This window comes from Pleurodeles waltl, chromosome 3_1 (assembly GCF_031143425.1).
Source record: "Pleurodeles waltl isolate 20211129_DDA chromosome 3_1, aPleWal1.hap1.20221129, whole genome shotgun sequence".
In the NCBI taxonomy this organism is placed as follows: Eukaryota; Metazoa; Chordata; class Amphibia; order Caudata; family Salamandridae; genus Pleurodeles; species Pleurodeles waltl.
The window spans coordinates 1,855,427,552-1,855,450,438 of NC_090440.1; the positions used below are offsets into that span (position 1 = coordinate 1,855,427,552).

Genomic DNA, 22,887 nt, shown 5'->3' on the forward strand with positions numbered 1-22,887 from the left:
AACCACCAAGTTCAACTGTCTTCTTCTCGAGAAGCTATGGTTCATTTCCAAGGACCCCTCTAACAGAGCTACACACAAAACAGCACTCAACAACTACCACCACCACATCAAGGAGGCCAAAAGAGCAGCCATCATGGATCGCAATTATGTTGTCACAAACCACACCAAGGAACTCTTCAAAATCATCAAGGTATTCTCCAACCTGACTTCCACAGTTCACCCCTCCAAGCAACTCTGCCACTCACTATCCGACTACTTCCACAGCAAGACTGCCAGCATCTACAACAACTTTGACCCCCAACCCATCTCACTCAGCCTTTACAACCTCACCCAATCAGCAAACTCCATCCCAACCATAACCACCTGGCCCCAACTCGACGTCCAGACCACAGCTACCATCATTTTCTCCATTCACTCCGGGGCACCCACTGACCCCTGCCCTTACTATCTCTTCAACCTCTGATCCAACATAATCAGTGCTGAACTCACCAACCTGCTCAATGCTTCCATCTGCACAGCATCCTTCCCAGATGGATCGAAGCATGCAGACATCGGGCCCCTCCTAAAGAAGCCCACTGCAAATCCCAGCAACCTCAAGAACTATTGGCAAATATCCCTTCTCCCATACCCAGCCAAAGTATTTGAAAAGGCCATAAACCAACAGCTCACCAACTACCTAGAACAAAACCACCTACTCAATGCATCACAATCAGGTTTCTGGGCCAATCATAGCACTGAAACTGCTCTCATCGCTGAAACAGACAACATCAGAACCCTCCTCGGCCAAGGAGAAATAGTGGCTTTGATTCTCCTTGACCCGTCTGCAGCATTCAACACTGTCACACACCACTTTCTCATCAACAGACTCCACAACATCAGTATTCAACAACAAGCCCTCAAGTGGATCATCTAATTCCTTTCATGATGTACCCCGAGCATTTGTCTACCTCCTTTCACCTCTGCTACACCATAGGACATCATATGCGGTATGCTCCAGGGATCGTCCCTCAGCCCCACTCTGTTCAACATCTACATGACCTCCTCTCAGACACTGTCAGATCGCAAAGTTCCAACATCATCTCAAATGCCGACGACACTCAGCTCATCTTATCACTCAACAAAGACCCCTCTAACACCAAAACCAACTTCTGAAATGCCATGACCAACATAGCCACCTGGATGAGAGACAACTGCCTCAAACTGAACTCCGACAAAACTGAGGTGATGATCTTCAGAAAGAACACCTCTGCTTTGGACCACAGCTTTTGACCGGAGGAACTCAGACCCACCCCAACACTGACCGACCATGCTCGCAACCTCAGCATAATCCTGGACAGCTAACTGACCATGAAACAACAAGTCAACAAAGTCACCCCCTCCTGCTTCCACACACTATACATGCACCGCAAAATCTTCAGATAGATCCCAGCGAACACCAGAAAGTCAACAGCCGCCTCGACGTCAGCAACATGCTCTACATCTTCCAGCTCCTCAGATGACTTCAGACAATACAGAACACAGCAGCCAGACTCATCCTGGACCTCTCCAAGCTTACACACATCACTCCTTACCTCAAACACCTCTCTGTACGGAAAAAATGCCATTTCAAGATACTCACACACGCCTAAAAAGCACTTCCCAAACAAGGAACTTTCTACATCAACCACCTGCTGAACTTCCATCTTCCCGTAAGTCACCTGCACTCTACTTACACACACATGTCCCCCTCATCAATCACTTCCACAATGGGGGCTGCACATTCTCCTACATCACCCCCAAATCCTGGAATGATCTCCCCCTCCACCTCCAAATGGTACCCTTCCTGGCAGACTTCAGAAAGCAACTAAAGACCTGGCTTTTCGACGCACACTCAGCAACCTCAGTGCCCAGACATCCCTAAGGGTAATAGTGTTGTGCTTTCAAAATGATTGTTTGCTTGATTGAGTCTGCAGATATCTCTAAAAGTGAATAGTTATATCCCTGTACTTATCAGCATGTGTGCTTTACACTTGTGGTGTGTTGATAAACAACCATTTGTGCAAAAACTTGTGTTTGTAATCTTCTGATTTGTCTCTTGAAGCCATACAGGGTCCACAGCCGGAAGAGCACCCACTGTCGGCAAAAGGTAGGAGGACCTGAGATGCTGAACCAGGATGATCTAAGAGGTCCAGCTTGGGCTGTCCTCCAAGTGTAGTTGGGACGCATGTCTAAGCCAGACCCCCCTCATGGCCCACATTCTGGCAGTGGCCTACCTAAAGGTTTATGGGCATTTGAGGGGAGAACAGCAGCCACAAGGAGGTGAGAACAGGGCACATTCCTGCCTGTCATATTGCCAAGTTGATGTGTTAGTTTCATACATATCCCCCTGACAATTGGGGATGGGCCACGTGTGACTCAGAAAATGAGTAACTGTTTGTGTAGGTAGGGAAGTTGGTGCATGCTGATGTGCCTTTGACTATTAGCTCAGGGATCTATGACAGACCCAAGTACAGTCCAAAAACAATTTGCTCTCCTGGGCCAACACATAGTTGTGTACAGTGATTAATCAAGTAATGTTGGTTGTTGTGAGTGTAATTTGTACCCAACAGTCCACAACTCTACAGTGTGACAGCCCAAACAAAATTAAGTGTTGGATCACTGTCAGTCATGTGTTTGCTCAAGTGAGTAAATTGGCATCTGCCTTCCAGAGGCCACTTGTCTCCAGTGTGTCACGAGTGGTGGTGCCTCACTTCTGTCTGTCATGTGAAGGTGGCCATCATACATGTGACAGGGCATACATTGTTCTTTGGGTGCAAGCACAGATCAATACTGTTCCTTAGTAAGTGGGGAATGTCCATTGACATGATTTGTGTGACATCACTGTTGCCAACATTCCTTGTACCTACATGTTAGCACATGTTCTTTTCACTTTTGACAATTTTTTTCACAGCTGTTTCATGCATGGTCTACATGTGTTCATGGGATGATTTCAGTGTTCACCTATATATGTGTGCATGTCAATATGTGTTTGGAATTGGACATATGTAATTCCATGTGGTGCCACAGACAGGAGTGTGCCACCATTGATTGGTGACTCACAAATGTCCTCACCCATCATTGCATTTCATTTGGCATGTTCAACTACAGTACCAATAATAGACATGACAGTTTTTACCTGCAATGTGCATTTCTAGTCCATTGATGTTGCATCGTATAGAAAGTGTTCTGCACATGTGAAATATGGAAGGTTCATTACCTTATTGTTGACATGCATCATGGAGTAACTCAAAGTTATGTGGGAAGCATATGTGGTTGTGTGTATCCATTTATTCATAGAAATCTGGGTTTGCTGGACCAAAATAAGACAGTGATTTAGTCGCCCACTGGGCAACATGCTATGGGCCTTCTACAAGAACTTGAGAATCCATGGGCCTCTCCAACATTCAAATGACTATTGGCTACTACTGATGCAACCAGAGTATGTCTTTGGAGTGAGTGTCATACAAGAGAGGTGATTTCCCTGGGGCCAACTTATACATTGTGCTGGAGATTTTAGAGACATATGTCTCTGACACCTTGCACAATTTGTCTACAATGTGCATTTCCATGCTAGATGTGTAGTATATTTGAGCAGCATTATTACAACCTCCATGACTCCATTATGACAATTTACACATGGTGAAGCAAACATTGTTAATTTGTTTTCAGTGTGAAATGGCCATTCCATGACCCCTTCTTCAGGCTACAGTACGTCTGTCAACAACATTTCAGGATTTTGGACCATCATCTCTTATTATTGTGGTATTGTGTATGTGATAAATAGATGTATGCATGACCTTGTGTGGGATCTTTGGAAATGTACTTGGCATTCACCTGCTATTGTAATGCAGTAGGTTACTGAGGTATGCTAGATCAGGCAAACCATTGAAGGTGATTAAGTATCCTACTTGTTCAATGGTTACTATGTTGCACCACTTTGCCCTCACAATTGTAGCTGTCTGAGATTCTTATTTTCCTGTGGGCAGCTGTTGACAGTTCATGTGGCATGCATTCATATGGTGTGGTAAATGTAGGAGCCGCTTTGGTGGAACTTATTACTGGGGCCTACTTTATGTCATGATACATTTTGCTAATCACTGATGTTCAAGTGTGATCACAAACATGTAGTGACCCTATTTCTCTTTGAATTTATAGCATCATTTCAAGCAGGCAAAGGATACAGGGCGGAACCAAGTGGGGAAGCATCTGGTCATGGTTCCTCTAGCCATGACACCTCTGACAAGGAGCCACACAGTTGCCCAAGGGTGAGGGGAGTGTGACGAAGAACACAGGATAGAGCTCGTCATCTTCAAATTCTACCTCCAGTGGCCACTCCCTAGTGGTGGTAGACCCTTCAGGACCTGCTCCTGTACCACCTTTGTCCACCACCCCCAGTTCTCTCACCACCCTCCCTGCTGCTCCCCACCCAGTTGGCTGTGCCTGTTCACCCAAGAGGGTGGGTGTCTCCTTTGCCCCAAGCACTTCACCTTCAGCCCCTGTTGCCCCTGCTGCCCTGAGAGAGGAGGCTATTGACCTCCTGACAGTATCTTTGTGGGGCAGACAGCCATTGCGAATGCTGCCATCCAGGATTTGGTCATCCAACTGCATCAGGAATGTGTACCTGGAAGGCATTCATAATGACATGTCTGGCCTACAGGGATCTTTTCAGGCTCTGGCCTCCTCATTGATTGTGGCCATCCACCCCCTACAATCGTTCCCACCACCTCCCTCATCCCATTCCAAATTCCCTATTCCCCTACCTTTCCCAAGCACACAGACACATCCGCATGCACCCACCACAGCACACACAAGCAGCACACATAGCCACCAGCACCACAAGGCAAACAGGCATACAAGTGCTCAAAAGTTACTAGCAGACACCCAAACAGTCACCATTTTGACAGACCCCCCTTCAACCCACCGACCCACAAACCACAACCATCATACCCACCGATACGGCCATAACACCTACCATACACCCAGACACCTCACAACCCAAAGACCCACACACCTCAGGCACCATACCACCAGACACCACAACAATACCCAGAGACCATCTATCCCATCTACCATACACACAGGTACCACCCCAATACACACTGACACATCCTCTATTTCCACCATACCCATAGACACCACCCCAACAGCCACACACACATCTACCACTCCCATATCACCCTGCACCTCCACCTCTACCTCACAGTTCCCAAGTCAAGCAAATGCCCACACTCACACACACAGCACACACACAGCAGGCACCACCGAAACACAAACATATGTCACACATGCACACACCAGCAGCATCAACACTCACACACAAGACCACCACTCTCTCAACCTCCAAATTCCCAGTCCCTTCTGATGACCCTATCTATTTTCCCAAAGGAAGTTTCCTTTTTGACCTTGCCCTTTTCCCTGTTACCTCAATCCTGCCTCCCAAACTCAAGAGGCCCTTGCCCATATCCCAACCCATCCCTTCCACATCAAAGTCCACCCCTGTCACACCTGCCCCCGTAAGCACCCATACCCCTCCACCAAAGACGAGGCACACTGCTCCAAAGACACAGCTCCCCTCCCAAACCCACCCATCACAAATCCAACCTCATCCATTCTAAGCATGATCCCTGAGGTGCCTGCATGCCCACTTGATGCCCCTTCCTATAGAGGTTCCCTGGCAGTGATTGGAGTCAAGCTTGAGCACAGTACTGCGCATGGATTAATATGGACTGGCTAATGGCCTTTGGTCTCAATCATTTGGTGTTAATAAACCTGGGTTATTTTTTGTGCACAGGTGTGTCCTGCCATTACTTTTCCACCTTTGTGTTGTTCCTGAGTAGCTTGTGTTGTATGCCTACAGTTGTGTGTTTCATCCTGATTGATCCATTTGCTGTTGTTTGCCAAATCTGACTTTATGGGCAGTGCTGGTATCACCCAGGACAAGGGTAGATTTTCCCTGTATGGATATGTGTTTGATAATCCAATTTGCATGTCATTGCATTGTGTTATGTTTGATATGGAAAGTATTTCATATTGGGTTAGCCAATGTCAGTATGTATGGTATTTAAATTGTCCCCCGAAATGGATTATACATTTGTCTCATGTGTGGAAGCTAGAGTTTTGTTTGGTCACACATGGAGGATAATCAATTGTGCTACCTTCCTTTACATTTGACTGATCATGTGTCCATTTTGTTGTGTGTACCTTGGCGCTGCTTCATCTACATGTGAGGCCCGTGCTGTTGCTGGTGTATATGTTTTCACTTACACATTATGCAGATTGGCATGTCACTTGGCTCTACTATTGTTTGTCACTGAGATACATGTAGGGCCCATTCCTGTACAAATGTTTTTTAAGGCATGTGCAAAGTAAGATGCGTCCCAAGACAGCCTCCTTCTATGAGTGCTCCTAATGCCCTCATCTCTATTGTGCAGATATTGATTGCATTGTGCGTTTTGGGTATTTGACTCACAATATATTGTGTATCCCATTGACCTTCCATTGTGTTACAATGTGGGTGATATGTGTGGGTCCATTCCAGGGATGTTTAATGAGAGGGGTGTTTGTGCGAAATGACACATCCATACATATGTGTCTTCAATCTGATGACAGTCCATGACATGTGATCAAAGTTTGGGTGTCATTTGAATTATGTGTGTTGTTAATGTGGTATGGTTATTGTGTGACACAATGTTCTGTATACTTCACTGTCGCTGTGACTAAGATGTGCAGACATGTGTTATTGTGGAGTGTCCCAAAGGGGGCGGAGTTTGGCTGGGGATGTATCATTCATTGTTAATGATTCCAACACAGAACACAATGACAGGTGTATCTTGTCCATGCATCATGACCTCTATATCATGTGGATGATGGCGCAACAATCTGTTGTTGAGCTTACTGATACAGGTGGGCGTGTGTTCTTAACATTGGTTGTGTCCACGGTGGTGATGATTTTGTGCTTCATCTCTGAGCAGCGGCACACATGTGTGATTGGCTCCATGGTGGCACAGGATGTGCAACACTGCCTGCAGGTGAGTTCCTTCCTTTATACTCTCTTTTGATGCCTGTTGGGACGTGGTCGTTGGACGGCCACAATCACGTTTTGTGGAAGGCAACATCATAATGTGTCTGGTGGAAGCACTTTCTTCGATGGCCTCATTGGCCTGTCTCAGAACCACGGCGTCTACGCTGCCTGATGCGAGCAAGATCACAGCAGTCTTTCCTCTACAAGACTGCATGCATTGTAATACAGTGGTCTGACGACCAAGCCAATGGCAGTCAGAAAGCCGCTGCTGCAATGGCAGTCCATGGACCCATGGACCCATGGACCCCCAAACTCGTAATCAGGCCCAGAGTTATTTTAAGCTGGCTGAAATGTCAGTAATCCTCAAGATAAAGAGCTTGGTAATCACATAGTAGTTTCATCAGTGAAAAAAATATGCATGGTTCAAAAAAGTATTTTCAGATCATAAAAAGTGTGTTGCGATTTTGCCACCTATTGGATTTATAAATAAAAGGGTTTATGAAGGGGCGTCAACCTCCTTTTTAGGAATCACAAATGAATGCATGAATGGTTTGTGACTGCAGATGTGAATTGTGTCAGGTGTCTCGGGGACCATTCCCTTCCCAATTGATAAACTTTTTTAAAGCAACATGTCTTATTAATGGACAAAAGCTTCTTAAATAAAGTTTCACATTTGGGAGTTTAAATGCAGAAAAGAAGGTCCGCTTTACCTTGTTGGGCCTCCAGCCTTCTCGCAGAATTACCAATATAACATGATTACATCCGCTCAAGCAATTAAAAGTAATATGGAGTGAAACATTTTTATTTACCGCAAAGGACATTTAGGGCATGCAAGACATGACTCATGCTTATTGTTATGTTCTGTTGATTTTAGCACATTTTTGTTAGCACAAAATGCATCTTCACATCCATTTTGGAAGTAAGTGTGCATTTTGCGTTCCAAAAACAGGGCTACATTTTGGGACTAATCAGTTGGAAACTCCTACTCCAAGTGTACATTTAGTGAGGGCACTGGGGGGCTACTTTAGCAATTAGTGCTAATTCACGCAAAATGCATTCTTGCACCCATTTGGGCATGAGGGAGTATTTTTGTGCTAAGAAAATAGCAATAAATCCAGATTACTCTCTGTAATTCTGCGTAATCTTTTGGAAGTTTTGTGGCATATGCCATGAAATTGCAGGACATGGAATTACACAAGTTAGGCCCACACCTGCTCCAAACTAATCAACATTTCCTTTTGGATTAGCATCTACCTCTTTTCTTTTTATGACATTCACTGCACTTCTCCCCAGTGTTGTCGATCTCTCACAAACCCCAACTTTCCAGTCTCAATGAATCAGCTCTTAAAAATTTTAAAATTGATTCTCACTCTTTTTTCCAATATTGTCAGCTTTTTAAATGAATAGTCATTTTACACTTAAAAGCTTTTGTTGCATTAATATGTTACTAGTCCTATTGATTAATTGATCAATAATAAGAAAAAATATTAATGTAAATCTTGCAGACATTGCCATGGTATGCACTGGTCAACACTTTAGCCTGGCATTTGTGATCTTTGGAACAACCTAAGCCTTTCTACTACCACATTAGAATTTGGTATATAGTTTTCCTCAAGTGCCCTTTTTGCTCATTCATATTCATCATCCAAGTAATTCTAAACATCCATATATTTATCTTCATTTCTTCAATATAGGGATTGGAATATTTTCTAATTTCCTAGTTCCCACCCTTTTCAAATTGTGTTTCAGTATTGATAATTTCCATTTAGAAATGAATACATCTCCTCCCAATGCCTCCCAGTATGTTTGAAGCTTCCTTCCAATACTCTCATAACAATGAATATTCTTCAAAAGGCACCACTGACTGCTTCAAGAGTGATATTAAGAATATACCACATCACGTGTCAACCAATCATGAATAGCCTTTCATGTTCTTGCTGATGCATTCACAGCACACATACACACACCACTTCCCATCTTCAAGACTGGCTCCGTAAAATGCAGTACGAAAGCTTATGTTTTGCACAAATGATACGTTTGCACATCTGTGTGAACCCATGCTGCGCATGGTATGCATGCCACAGTTTGGTTTCCACCATGTGCAGCTTTTTAAACCAATAAATCCAACACACTGCCTGTTGCAACAACTTGGCAACTTAGTTCAAAGTTACCTTCCTCAAGAGATGACCAAAGTAACCAGTGTGTGATCTCAGCATGGTTTTCTCATTCTTTGCCACCCAAACATTAATACTTTTGCTATTTAAGAAAGATTTCCTGCAACACCCAACACAAAGCAAATTGCTAATATCACAGAAGTGTTAGAACATTACAGTTGTTTCCTAGGAATGATTTCAAATAACGCCTTCAGATGAGCTTACCTCAGTTGAAGAGCTGCAAACACGTAATGAAGATACAGACAGAATACAACACACAATATTATGTCTGTAGCATAAGGTTGTCCTGAATGTCTCTGTAACTTTATATATTTGCACTATTCACTTTTATATATTGTAGAAAAAATGTTTTATCATTGGCAATGTATGAACTATTAGGTAAAGTGAGGACAACCTGGTACAGCAGTACCTTGACTTTTATATGCACTTTGTGGACAAATGGTTCAACATGATGTGCAATGAGAAGGGATTAAAATGATTGAGAAATAGCTTTACCTGAGACCTTTTCCCCTTAATTTACCTTAAGGATATTAGCGTTGAACTGACATGACCACTTTTCCAGGAAGCAAAGCATGATGGGTGGCAGAATATCAGACAGCAACTAAGGTTTATCGCTTATCACTACAATTTTGGCAATTTTTGTTTCATAAAGAATGAATTCCCTGTGGCTGTGCCTGTATACCCCACTGACTTCCAGAAAGGCCACCCATTTTCACAGTTCTTACAAATTTCATCCTGCTACTTTACAGTGGCTCTCTCAACTTTTTACCTGTACCTTTAGCCTAATGAGGTTGAAACAGTCAGGGCAGTTTTAATATTGACAACACAATTTTATTCTATCTTTATTATCAACTTTTAATGAAAGATTTGCATAGACCTTAGAGCTCATACAACTAGTGTTCAAATTACATTATAGTTATGTGCTATTATGTTTTGTACTGTATTAACAAAAAAGGGCAAGTTTAAACAGACTCTTGTCTAAATGTGAAGGTATAAGTTATTCATTAAGACATATACAGTTATCTTTCATTTATCCTAGGTAACAATCATTAATTTTCATTTTGTGTACCCTTGGTTCACAGCTCAACTTCATTCTGTTCCTGAATACAGTGCGGGTCTTGGTGACCAAAATCTGGGAATCTAGTTCAGTTGGGTATGACACTCGCAAGCAATACAGGTATACATGGTCTTTTTTGTTTCAAATAATTTCTTTACAATTTTTGAAAAAAGGTATTTTCACCTGGGTCACTTGAAGCAAGATTGTTACTGTTTTTTTTCTCTTCAATATGTGCCAATTTGTATGCCTGTGCCAAATGGTGTATGGTTGGCCTTGTTCCCTTTTTTATGAGCCATAGAAATATGAATTAATAAGAATGATACTTCAGAAAACATATGCTTACTCTTTTATCAATTTTAAAATGAAAGAATATTACTTTTTGCAAACTGTTTCTTTTAAGATGTTTCTATTTCACACTATAACCTAATAACAGAGGCATATTCAGTTTGTCAACTGTTAGTGTAAGTGCAAAAGGCCACTCATGAACCATTTATCACAATCATTAGCTGAATGCGGGTAATCAGCCCTATTTTCTATTAACCAATATTGCTGTCTGTGGTTTACATTACCCTGAGATCTTATTTCTAATTCACATTGCACTCTTACTTTATAAGTATGATAATAGTATGCAATTGCATAATCATGATTTATTTTTTCTCAGAATTGAGACACTCCTACAAGTTATGCAAGCAAATAAAAATGAAACACATATTACATATATATTTACAAACATAAAGGTTTTAGATGTTGTAAGTCAGAATATCAAGATAACAAATACTGACATACAAAAATGTGTATTCCAAAATGTAAACTATCACTACATTGCCAGAATAAATGAAAAGGTAAATATACATTTGCTATTCGTAAATCGACATCTACAAATGTCGATGATATACATATTGGCAAAATTTGTTGATGTGTAGATTAGAAGAGTAAACATACACTTATCTCTATCAACTTACCTCAAAAATATCATGAAAGTCATTATCACGTATATAGTTTTGTAGATCGATGAGGAAACCTTAATATTCTGGCCCAAACTATCACATGTTTTTTTTTTAATCTATATATCGATATATATTCACTAACTCAAGATAATTAGTCTCAAGGTGCCTTGTAGGGAAATATAAAATATAAAGATTATGTCATGTTCTCAAATGTAATTCCATACAATTTCCATTAAAACATACTGAGTGCCTTGATAAAATGATGTGGTAATTTGGCACCCATCATTATTTATAACTTAGTGTGGAATATTATTTAATCATCTGAGGTTTTATTTTGAAATTGATGCTGTTGGTTTTCGAAATCTGCACACTGGGGCCCTGCTGTCCAGTCCAAGGTTATGTGCTTTCACCTCTAAAAACATGACAGAGTTAGCTAACTCATAATTGGAATAGTTATCTTTGCAGTAAGGCCATGGTAAGGAGTGCATAAACATGCAACATTGTCAAGGATAGTTAAATGTCACCTTTGGACTGAAGCACATGTTGTGGCATCTGGTAAGGTGCTCAAGTTTATTTTTATTGCATAGTTACCTAAACACATTGCAAAAACAATCATGAAAACCATAGAATGCAAGTCATAAAAAGTGCTCACAGCTAAAAAAAATTAATCTGGTTCCATATAAAATGTTGGGAGTCTGAGACTGTATGGAACACCAACATTTGTTAAAACTTCCTTCCCCACGTAGACATGAACCATTTTTTTCGAGACCAGGAGCTTTGTTAAGTAGCAAGAACACATTATAGAGCTACCATTGTACCTAATTGCAGGCTGAGAGCCCCTCCCTGAGAGGGCTCCAAAATGCCAATGCAAAAAAATATATATAAAAAACAAAAGTGTCTTATACAATTGAAAGAATATTACTTTTTAGGATGTTTCTGTTTCACACTATATGCTAATAACAGTGGTAAATTCAGTTTGTCAATTAGTGCAAAAGGCCACGTGAACCATTTATCACAAACATTATCTCCAAGACTCAAACTATTTTTTTTTAGATCAGGAGCGCTATTAGGTAGTAAGAAAACCTGATAGATCTACCATTATACCTGGTTGCAGGCTGAAAGCCCCTACCTGAGAGGGCTCCAAAATTCCAGTGCATAAAAACATATATATAAAAGCCAAAAGTGTCTTATGCATTCCTTAGAGCCACTTAAAATAAAAGATGCCAAGGGCCCCCCATTGACTTCGGGGTCCATGTGCAGGTGATGCCAAGCTTCGACATGGATGTTGCTTCAAATGTTGAGGCAAGAGACTGCTTATTTCCTAGGACCTACCTTAAGCGCTCCAAATACAGGAACCAGGTACCAAAGACATTTTCTTAGACACCAATGCAAGAATTTTTACTTTGCAAATTGACAAATCAGTTGAGGGTCTCCAGGGGTGAAGCAGGCCATCACTAACTGTCTCCTAAAACAGATACCCCATTGGTTCTAGCACAGGTTTCCTTTCCTCCAACATTCCCTTGCAGGTACACAACAAGTGTTACAGATCTTCCAAGTTCATGCCACATAGTCTGCAGACCTTTGTTGTATCAACTCATTGCCATTAGGGGAGGTGCAGGGAGCAGGGTAACAGCCCCACAGGGTATTTAAGAAGTTGATCTTTACAAAACCTGGAAAAACCTAGACTTGGGCATTTCTGGGGTGCTAACATAGTACAGGTGTTCAAGACCATATAGGCATGAGCTCTTCCAGAGAAGGTCCCCATGTCTTCCACCAACAATTGAAACGTGATCAATTTTCACACTGCTTTTTTAAACATAGAGTGACTGGTCATGGCTCCCCACAGCTCAATTATCCCAGTCTTAACCAGAGAGTCTTGAAGGTAGATTCTAGCTGGGGATGTTGCTCTCTGTTGTAGCTCCCACCATAAGTAGTGGTTGAGTGTGCCAGATGGCGCCCTCTGAATTTTAACCCAGAAGATGATGTAAGCTCCTTGCCGTGCCAAGGTCTGTTTCAACAGACTGAACTCCATCCTGATCTGTTCTGGCAGGCTAAAAATTACTCTGTATGCTTTCACTCGAATGCTATCAAAGATTTTTGCATCCCTGCCCCTCTGGAGTTTGCTGCCATATGTTAGTGTTAGGAGTTTAGATTGCAGTACCTAGAGAAGAAGGAACAGCATTGGCCCTTTCAATTTCACTTTTAGATTCTTTAGTGATGTTGCCAATGCTAGCCCTTTCTGTTTTAATGCTTCCCTATGGCGTGTAAATTTGCCTTCCTTGTCTACTATTACCCCTAGATATGTATCTTTGTTTGTTGACATGATAGCAGTATTGCCTCAGTACCAGGCCAATAGCTTTTTCAGTTGTAGTTAATGGACATGGTGTGTCTCTTGACAAAAGTGACGCTTAGTACATTTTCACCAGAGTTATTTCTGTACTATGTGGAGGAGGTGTTGCAGGCCCACTGGAGTGCGGCTGACTAGAAATATATCATCAGCATGTAGGAAGCTCGACAATGACAAACCCCTCCAGCCGTAGGGTATGGAAATTTCACTTGTCAAGTGCCAGCAACAAATCAGCCAGGAATAGATTAAAGAGTGTGGGAGCCAGGACACACCCCTGTTTCAACCTTTTGGTTGTTGGAACTCCTACTTTTAAATGCTAAAGAAGTTCCCCTCTAACTAGGCCTTAGGGTACAAAAGGTAGTGGTCATGATGCCATGTTCCTACAGTGAGTAGCTTTTAAAATCTGTGCAAGGATTTAGCTGATCTAAAGAGGAAAACTGAATTGCAGCTAAAGTACTATTTTAATAACTTTGGTTTTGGATATACTACAGAAATGTTTCACCCACTATGTCCCTAATTGTTTTTAATCCACTTCATTAGTGATGTTGGAATTCAATAGAAATAAGGGAAAAGTAAAAGAAAGAAAACAAAATTCGATTTTGAAGGTTCAGAAAGCTGGTGAGCATTAGCTTGTTTGCAGCAGCCATCCCTGTCAGTGATAAACCCTTGATTAGGTGTGAGAACTAGGCCTAGGTGAAATTCAAAATCTGCCAGCGTAATTTGCATGAAATCCCATTAATTTTGTGCTATGCTTGTTGCATGAATTCCCTGAAACTATGTCCTTATTCTGTTTCACATAATTACACACCATTTGCTGTAATAATTTATTGTGAATGTCAGTTTGAGGTAGAAACTTACAGGGAATGCAAGGAAACAAAAGAACATGAGAGGCTGTTGTTCACAGTGGTCTTATTTAAATGTTTCATCATGGCAAAAATTGATGTGAGTATGCATTTCTGCTAAAATGAAACTGTAGGAAATCAGCCTTTTTTCAGGCTTCTCCCCAATTTTGCTCCCATTTGGACTACTAGCTGCTGATTTTTTACTCAGATAGTGCACTGAAACCTGCTAACCAGGCCCCAGTGCCAGTGCTCTCTCCCTAAAACTGATAAGTGTGAATTCGTATCCCCAATTAGCAAGGACTTAAACTCACTTGTAAGTTCCTAGTAGATGGTACCAGTGGTACACAGGGCATGGGAGTTAAAGGGGTCACTAGGGTCTGAAACACTGTTTGTGCCACCTTGGGTGACCCAAATAAACTGATGACAGCTTGGCTACCATTGCAGACTGAAGGAACAGTGCAAACAGCTTAAATTCGACTTTGCCCTCACCATGTATGGTAAGGTCAAAGCACTGCTTTTATCACATGCCAGTCACCCGAAAGGTAGGGCTTCTGAGCCCAGGAGGCAGTGTGCATTATGTTAAAAGTGTCAAGCTTTTATGTCCCTCTGGTGGCCTTTTCCATTAAAGGATACTATAAATGGTCAGCGGGCCATAGGCTAACACCCCGAGGTTGCCAGCTCCATTATGACACTAATGAAGTATGTCATGTTTGGTATAAAACAACTTGCCTTATTAAACCTGACTTGAATCCAAAGTCAGATTTAGGGGGTCATTCTAACCCTGGCGGTCCAAGACCGCCAGGGCTAAAATGAGGGGGGCACCGCCAACAGGCTGGCGGTGCCCCGCTGGGCATTCTGACCGCGGCGGTTCGGCCGCGGTCAGAAGTGGAAAACCGGCGGTCTCCCGCCGGTTTTCCGCTGCCCAAATGAATCCTCCATGGCGGCGCAGCAAGCTGCGCCGCCATGGAGGATTCTGACACCCCATACCGCCATCCTGTTCCTGGCGGTTCTCCCGCCAGGAACAGGATGGCGGTATGGGGTGTCGCGGGGCCCCCGTAAGAGGGCCCCAAAAAGAATTTCAGTGTCTGCTTTGCAGACACTGAAATTCGCGACGGGTGCAACTGCACCTGTCGCACCTTCCCACTCCGCCGGCTCAATTCTGAGCCGGCGTCCTCGTGGGAAGGGTGTTTTGCACTGGGCTGGCGGGCGGCCTTTTGGCGGTCGCCTGCCAGCCCAGTGCAAAACCCAAAATACCCTCAGCGGTCTTTCGACCGCAGAGCGGTATTTTGGAGGGGGAAGTCTGGCGGGCGGCCTCCGCCGCCCGCCAGACTTAGAATCACCCCCTTAGTGTGACATGCATCCAGGTAGCTACTTTAGAGGTTGCCCACCTGGTTGCCCAGAGATTTCCTCTGCTCCGGCTGACAACCTGCAGCTGCTGCCACAAAGACTGGAATCTGACCTCTGAAACAAAGGCCTTCCTAAAAGGATGTCTAGTAAAGTGGCACATCAAGATGGTGAGCTGCAAAGGGCACATCACCTCTGATACTCAAGTAGGCTGACACCCAGAGGAGGACAAAGCCATTCCCCTGCCCCCAGGGACATTTGCACATGGGCAGGTGGGATAATTAGGTAGCCAGGAGGTGTACACCCAAGAAAGACTAGCCACACTTTTAGGGGGGAGGCTACCTGGTCTGTACAGCCAAGGATTAGTTCTGCCATTTTGAAAAGTGGCAAAACATAGGGTCTTGGGTGAAAAACGTTTAACACCCGTCAGATATGGTCTCCTCATGGACAGATTAGCCACTATGGCTAGTAGCCCATTGGTCAATTGCACCCACACCCCTAGAACCGTTAAATGAAAAGTTTAAGGGGAGAGCCCTGACACCAGAAACTCAAATCTGATTCAACTTGCTCCCAAGGACAAATATGAGTCTTGAGTCCACAACTTCAGGAAATGCTCAAAGAAAAGGCGTGAAACTCTGCACCTAGGCAATTGTTAGAAATTGTGTCTTTAGTTGGCAGTCAGGTTACTCCCTGTCCAAGCAAGGACCCTCAGTCTAGTCAGGGTAAAGGAGAATCACCCTCAGTTAAACCCCGCTCACCCCCTTGGTAGCTTGGTACAAGTAGGCAGGCCTAACTTCAGAGTCTAGATGTAAAGTATTTGTACCAATACACACAGTAACTCAGTGAAAACACTACAAAATGACACAACACAGGTTTAGAAAAATAGGAAATATTTGTCTGAACAAAACAAGACCAAAACAACAAAAATCCAACATACACAAGTTATTAATTTTTAAAAGCAAAAGAGTCTTAAAACCTTTTGTAAATAGGTAAAACACTGTTAGCATTGAAAAGTACCTGGGTAACGTCAAAATAACACACACAGACGAGTGTGCGTCGATTTCTCACCCACAAACAAGCCTTTGCGTAGTTTCTCCTTCTCTGGTCGGGTCGGCATGTGTTGTTTTTCCTCTCCGCAGGAGAGCAATGCTTCGATCCGGGCAGCATTTGGGTCTGGGCAGGCGTTGCATCATTTTTCCACACCCAGCAAGGATTGCGTAAAAAATCCTTTCCCACATTATCAGCAATAGTTTGCTATGTGGGTTGCGATGTTAACAGCCTCCGTTAGTGATGTCGTGCAACATTTCTCCAGTCGCGGGCTTCGATCTTCCAGCCACGCTGCATGCGGAGCATCAATTTCAGCCTTGAAGACGAAGGCGCATCGTTTCTTCAGCCGCGTCTCAGAGGTTGCGTCAGAATTTTCGGTGGTCGGTGGGTGGATTTTCAATCTTGGTCTGCCAGCTTCACCTGTCAAGGCCCTGAGACTTCAACAACAGGAGGCAATCTCAGGACAAGCCCTTGGAGATTTCTTCACAAGCAGGAATGCACAATAAGTCCAGTCTTTGTCCCCTTTCACCAGGCAGAAGCAGCAACTGCAGGATAGCTCCACAAAGCACAGTCACAGGCTGGGTAGCACTTCGCCTCAGCTCTTCAGCTCTTCTCCAGGTAGAGGTTCCTCTTGATTTCCAGAAGTGATCTAAAGTCTGTGGTTTTGGGTGCCCTTCTTATACACATTTTGGCCTTTGAGGTAGGGTTACTTCAAAGGAAAGCCTCTCTTGTTTGTGAAACCTGCCTTGCCCAGGCCAAGCCCCAGACACATACCAGGGGGTTGGAGACTGCATTGTGTGAGGGCAGGCACAGCCCTTTCAGGTGTGAGTGACCACTCCTCCCCTCCATCCTAGCACAGATGGCTCATCAGGATATGCAGGCTACACCCTAGCTCCCTTAGTGTCACTGTCTAGAGAGAGGTGCAAACAGCCCAACTGTCAAACTGATCCAGACAGGGAATCCACAAACAGGCAGAGTCACAGAATGGTTTAAGCAAAAAAATTCTCACTATCTAAAAGTGGCATTTTCAAACACACAATCATAAAATCAACTTTACTAAAAGATGTATTTTTAAATTGTGAGCTCAGAGACCCCAAACTCCACTTGTCTAGCCTCCCAAAGGGAATCTACTCTTTATTCATATTTAAAGGCAGTCCCTATGTTAATCTGTGCGAGGGATGTGCCTTGCAACAGTGAAAACCAAATTTAGCAGTATTTCACTGTTAGGACATATAAAACACATTAGTATATGTCCTACCTTAAACATACACTACACCCTGCCCATGGGGCTACATAGGGCCTACCTTAGGGGTGTCTTACATGTAATAAAAGGGAAGGTTCAGGCCTGGCAAGTGGGTACACTTGTCAAGTCGAATTGGCAGTATAAAACTGCACATACAGACACTGCAGTGGCAGGTCTGAGCCATTAGTACTGATGGACTATTGTTGGTGGCACAACCAGTGCTGCAGGCCCACTAGTAGCATTTGATTTACAGGCCCTGGGCACCTCTAATGCACTGGACTAGGGACTTACCAGTAAATCAACTATGCCAATCATGAAAATCCAATCACATACACATTTTATATAGGAGCACTTGCACTTTAGCACTGGATAGCTGTGGTAAAGTGCCCAGATTAACAAAAACAGCAAAAACAGAGTCCAGCACACATCAACAACCTGACAACCTGGGAAACAGAGGTAAAAAGTTAAGGGAGACCACACCAAAGGATGCCAAGTCTAACAGCAATCATCCGGTAACGGCATGACTGCAACTTGTCTTGGGACCAGGGGCCAGCTTCAAAGTCAGAGGAACTTCTCTGAGTACCAAAGACAATTCCAGAACTTCCTAGGACTTAATGTACTAGCACCCTGCAGCCCACAGGAAACAGCAGGTTCCCATACCAAAGAATAACTGGCCATCAGGCCACCCTTAGGGATCACTCAAAAGTAAATAGTCTAGTGAATTAAGGGAAAGGTAGTCTTGACCTCCAGCAAGTTCGAGGCCGCTGGTGTTTTCCCCCAGACTCCAGGATTTCAAAGTAACAACCCACTGAGTTTGCCACTGCCAAGGTTTGTTGGTGGCTATCACCACCTGTATCCAGGGCATACAAGCCGGGTCAAATTGTACTGTCTGGTGAACCGTGGTCCAGAGACCCACACCAACTCAGCATCCAGTGTGTTCCCCTGAACTTGAGCAGAAAGTGACCGAGTGTCATAAATGTAGGCAAGTACCATCTTGCCTGGCATGTTACCCCCATTTTCACTGTATGTATGTTTGTTTTTTCCCTTGTGTCACTGGGATCCTGCTAGGCAGGACCCCAGTGCTCATAATGTATGCCCTGTATGTGTTCCCTGTGTGGTGCCTAACTGTATCACTGGGGTTCTGCTAACCAGAACCTCAGTGTTTATGCTGTCTCTGCTTTCTAAAATTGTCACTGCAGGCTAGTGACTAATTTTACCAATTCTCATTGGCACACTGGAACACCCTTATAATTCCCTTGTATATGGTGCCTGGGTACCCAGTGTATTGGGGTTCCCGGAGATCCCTATGGGCTGCAGCATTTATTTTGCCACCCATAGGGAGCTCAGACAATTCTTACACAGGACTGCCACTTCAGCCTGAGTGAAATAACATCCATGTTATTTCATAGCCATTTTACACTGCACTTAAGTAACTTATAAGTCACCTATATGTCTAACCCTCACTTGGTGAAGTTACTTAGTGTGTGGGCACCCTGGCACTAGCCAAGGTGGCCCCACAACGTTCAGGGCAAATTCCCCGAACTTTGTGAGTGCGGGGACACCATTATACGCGTGCACTACACATAGGTTACTACCTATGTGTAGCGTCACAATGGTAACTCCGAACATGGCCATGTAACATTCTGGTATTAGGGGGACAATTCCATGATCTCCCGGGTCTCTAGCACAGAACCCGGGTACTGTCAAACTGCCTTTCTGGGGTTTTCACTGCAGCCGCTGCTGCTGCCAACCCCTCAGACAGGTTTCTGTCCTCCTGGGGTCTGGGCAGCCCAGTCCCAGGAAGGCAGAACAAAGGATTTACTCTGAGAGAGGGTGTTACACCCTCTCCCTTTGGAAATAGGTGTGAGGGGCTGGGGAGGAGTAGTGTGCCCATCTCTGCATAAGCTAGTCTACACCGGCTCAGGGATCCCCCAGCCCTGATCTGGTGCGAAACTAGACAAAGGAAAGGGGAGTGACCACTCCCCTGACCTGCACCTCCCAGGGGAGGTGCCCAGAGCTCCTCCAGTGTGTCCCAGACCTCTGCCATCTTTGATTCAGAGGTGTTGGTCACAATGGACTGCTCTGAGTGGCTAGTTCCAGCAGGTGACGTCAGAGACCCCTCCTGATAGGTGCTTACCTCTTTCAGTAGCCAAGCCTCCTTTCTTAGTAGCCAAACCTCCTTTTCTGGCTATTTAGGGTCTCTCCTCTGGGCTTATCCTCAGATAACGAATGCAAGAGCTCACCAGAGTTCCTCTACACTTCCCTCTTTGACTTCTGCCAAGGATCGACCGCTGACTGCTCCAGGACGCCTGCAAAACTGCAACAAAATAGCAACACGACTACCAGCAACATTGTAGCACCTCATCCTGCCGGCTTTCTCGACTGTTTCCTGGTGGTGCATGCTCTGGGGGTCGCCTGCCTTCACCCTGCACCAGAAGCCAAGAAGAAATCTCCTGTGGGTCGACGGAATCTTCCCCCTGTCAACGCAGGCCCCAAACTTCTGCATCACTGGTCCTCTGGGTCCCCTCTCATCCTGACAAGCCTGGAACACAGGAGCTGGGTCCAAGTGTCTCCCACAGTCCAGTGGCCCCTCTGTCCAAATTTGGTGGAGGTAAGTCCTTGCCTCCCGACGCCAGACAGCAAACCTGTGTTTTGTGTGATTTGCAGCTGCTCCGGCTTCTGTGCACTTCTCCAAGTATTCCTTTCTGCACAGCCTAGCCTGGGTCCCCAGCACTCTGTCCTGCAGTGCTCAACCCGCTGAGTTGGACTCCGACGTCGTGGGACCCTCCTTTTGTGACTCTGAGTTCACAGATCTTCTAAGTGCCTGTTCCGGTACTTCTGCAGGTGCTGCCTGCTTCTGTGTGGGCTCTCTGAGTCTCTTCCTCCAAGGGGCGACATCCTGGTCCTTCCTGGTCCCCAGCAGCCCCCAAAATCCTCAATTGCGACTCTTGCAGCTAGCAAGGCTTGTTTGCTGTATTTCTGCCTGGAAACACTTCTACAACATCCAGCACGCCGTGGGATATCTTCCATCCAAAGGAGAAGTTCCTAGCCCTTTTGGTTGTTGTAGAATCTTCGGCTTCTTCCACCCAGAGGCAGCCCTTTTGCACCTTCATCCAGGGTTTCCTGGGCTCCTACTCCCCCTGAACACTATCACGGCTCTTGGACTTGGTCCCCTTCCTTTGCAGGTCCTCAGGTCCAGGAACCCGTCTTCCGTGTTTTGCTGGTGCTTGTGGTTCTTGCAGAATCCCCTATCACGACTATTGTGTCTTTCTGGGGTAGCAGGGTAACTTTACTCCTACTTTTCAGGGTCTTGGGTTGGGGTATTTTGTAAACCCTTACTGTTTTCTCACAGTCCCAGCGACCCTCTACAATCTCCCATGGGTCTGGGGTCCATTTGTGATTCGCATTCCACTTTTGGAGTATATGGTTTGTGTTGCCCCTAGACCTATGTCTACCTATTGCATCCTATTGTGATTTTACATTGTTTGCACTACTTTTCCTACTGTTACTTACCTGTTTGGGTTTGTGTACAAATAATTTGTGTATATTACTTACCTCCTAAGTGAGGGTATCCTCTGAGATACTTGTGGCATATTGTCACTAAAATAAAGTACCTTTATTTGTAGTAACTCTGAGTATTGTGTTTTCTTATGATATTTTGCTATATGATATAAGTGGTATAGTAGGAGCTTTGCATGTCTCCTAGTTCAGCCTAAGCTGCTTTGCCATAGCTACCTTCTATCAGCCTAAGCTGCTAGAAACACCTCTATTCTACTAATAAGGGATAACTGGACTTGGCACAGGGTGCAAGTACCACAAGAGACCTACTATAAGCCAGGCCAGCCTCCTACAATAAGTGTGCTTTTCTATTGACCACAGCTTTCATTTTCAGCACCAAGAGCAGCCAGGATAAATCTGCACACTGGCCCTAAGAGCCAGGTAAAATTGTACTCATTGCTGAACCCAGGATCTGGGACCCATATCACCTTTAACCCGAATGTCACCTGCAAGTAACAGATTGTCACTAGTTATTTTCTCCATTGACCCAAGTTTGGCAGCTGTGTACTGCACTGATTTATTTTTTGTTTGAATATCCGTAACTCCGATTATATGTATCTGATTGACTATGTTTTGGTGTTTAAATTTATATAAAAATCTGCTCTATTTTTCTAAATTGTTGTCAGATTTCTTTCGAGTCATGTCAATTACTTATCGTCCATGTTGGAACTCTGATATGCTTAACACATGTTCCTCTAGGAAAGCATGACTCTGCCACACTGCCAAGACAGAGCTTGGGATTTATTATTGTGAATCCAAAGGACCCAGTTTGGGTCATTGTGAGAGTACTGCATTGTGTGACCTAACCAGTTTCACTACATAATACTCCACTTTCCAACAGAAACACAAAATGAGGGACTTGCATTTCAAGTAATTATGTATCATATTACATAATTTTGCTATGACTTGTGTAATTATGTGAAAGCTGTTGTGCAAATTTCACACACCCTTAGTGAAAACTGCTCCTGGAAGAGAAACAATTTATTTGGATTTTTAGCAAGAAGACCTGGGTGTGAGGTATGTGACTCATCCTCTCTCAGAAAGGGCAGTTGGGGAGGGCTCAAGAACTTCATTAACTCGAAAGGGGACCAGGATGACACATATCTGTTCACAGCTCATTGTAAAGTGAGAAGTATTCTTTGATCCCAGGGCCACCTGTGATCATTTCAGTGGGAGGGGGAGCTGGTCCTTGAAACAGGCTTGTGTGTTTGAGGAGCAGGGAACTTTCTTTTTCCCCAGAGACATAACTGTGAAGGTTTGCCACCGGTCATGCTTTCTTCATTGGTTGT

The 22,887-nt window shown here is 44.1% G+C and overlaps 1 protein-coding gene across 1 annotated transcript in view; it reads left to right on the forward strand.

Annotated features, from left to right (window-relative positions):
• The window catches only part of PTH2R (parathyroid hormone 2 receptor), a 1,094,265-nt gene that overhangs the window by 927,256 nt on the left and 144,122 nt on the right, over window positions 1–22,887 (forward strand). The window contains exon 10 of the mRNA XM_069221390.1: window positions 10,296–10,390. Coding sequence (XP_069077491.1) covers window positions 10,296–10,390 — 95 coding nt within the window. The remainder of the gene's footprint in view (window positions 1–10,295; window positions 10,391–22,887) is intronic.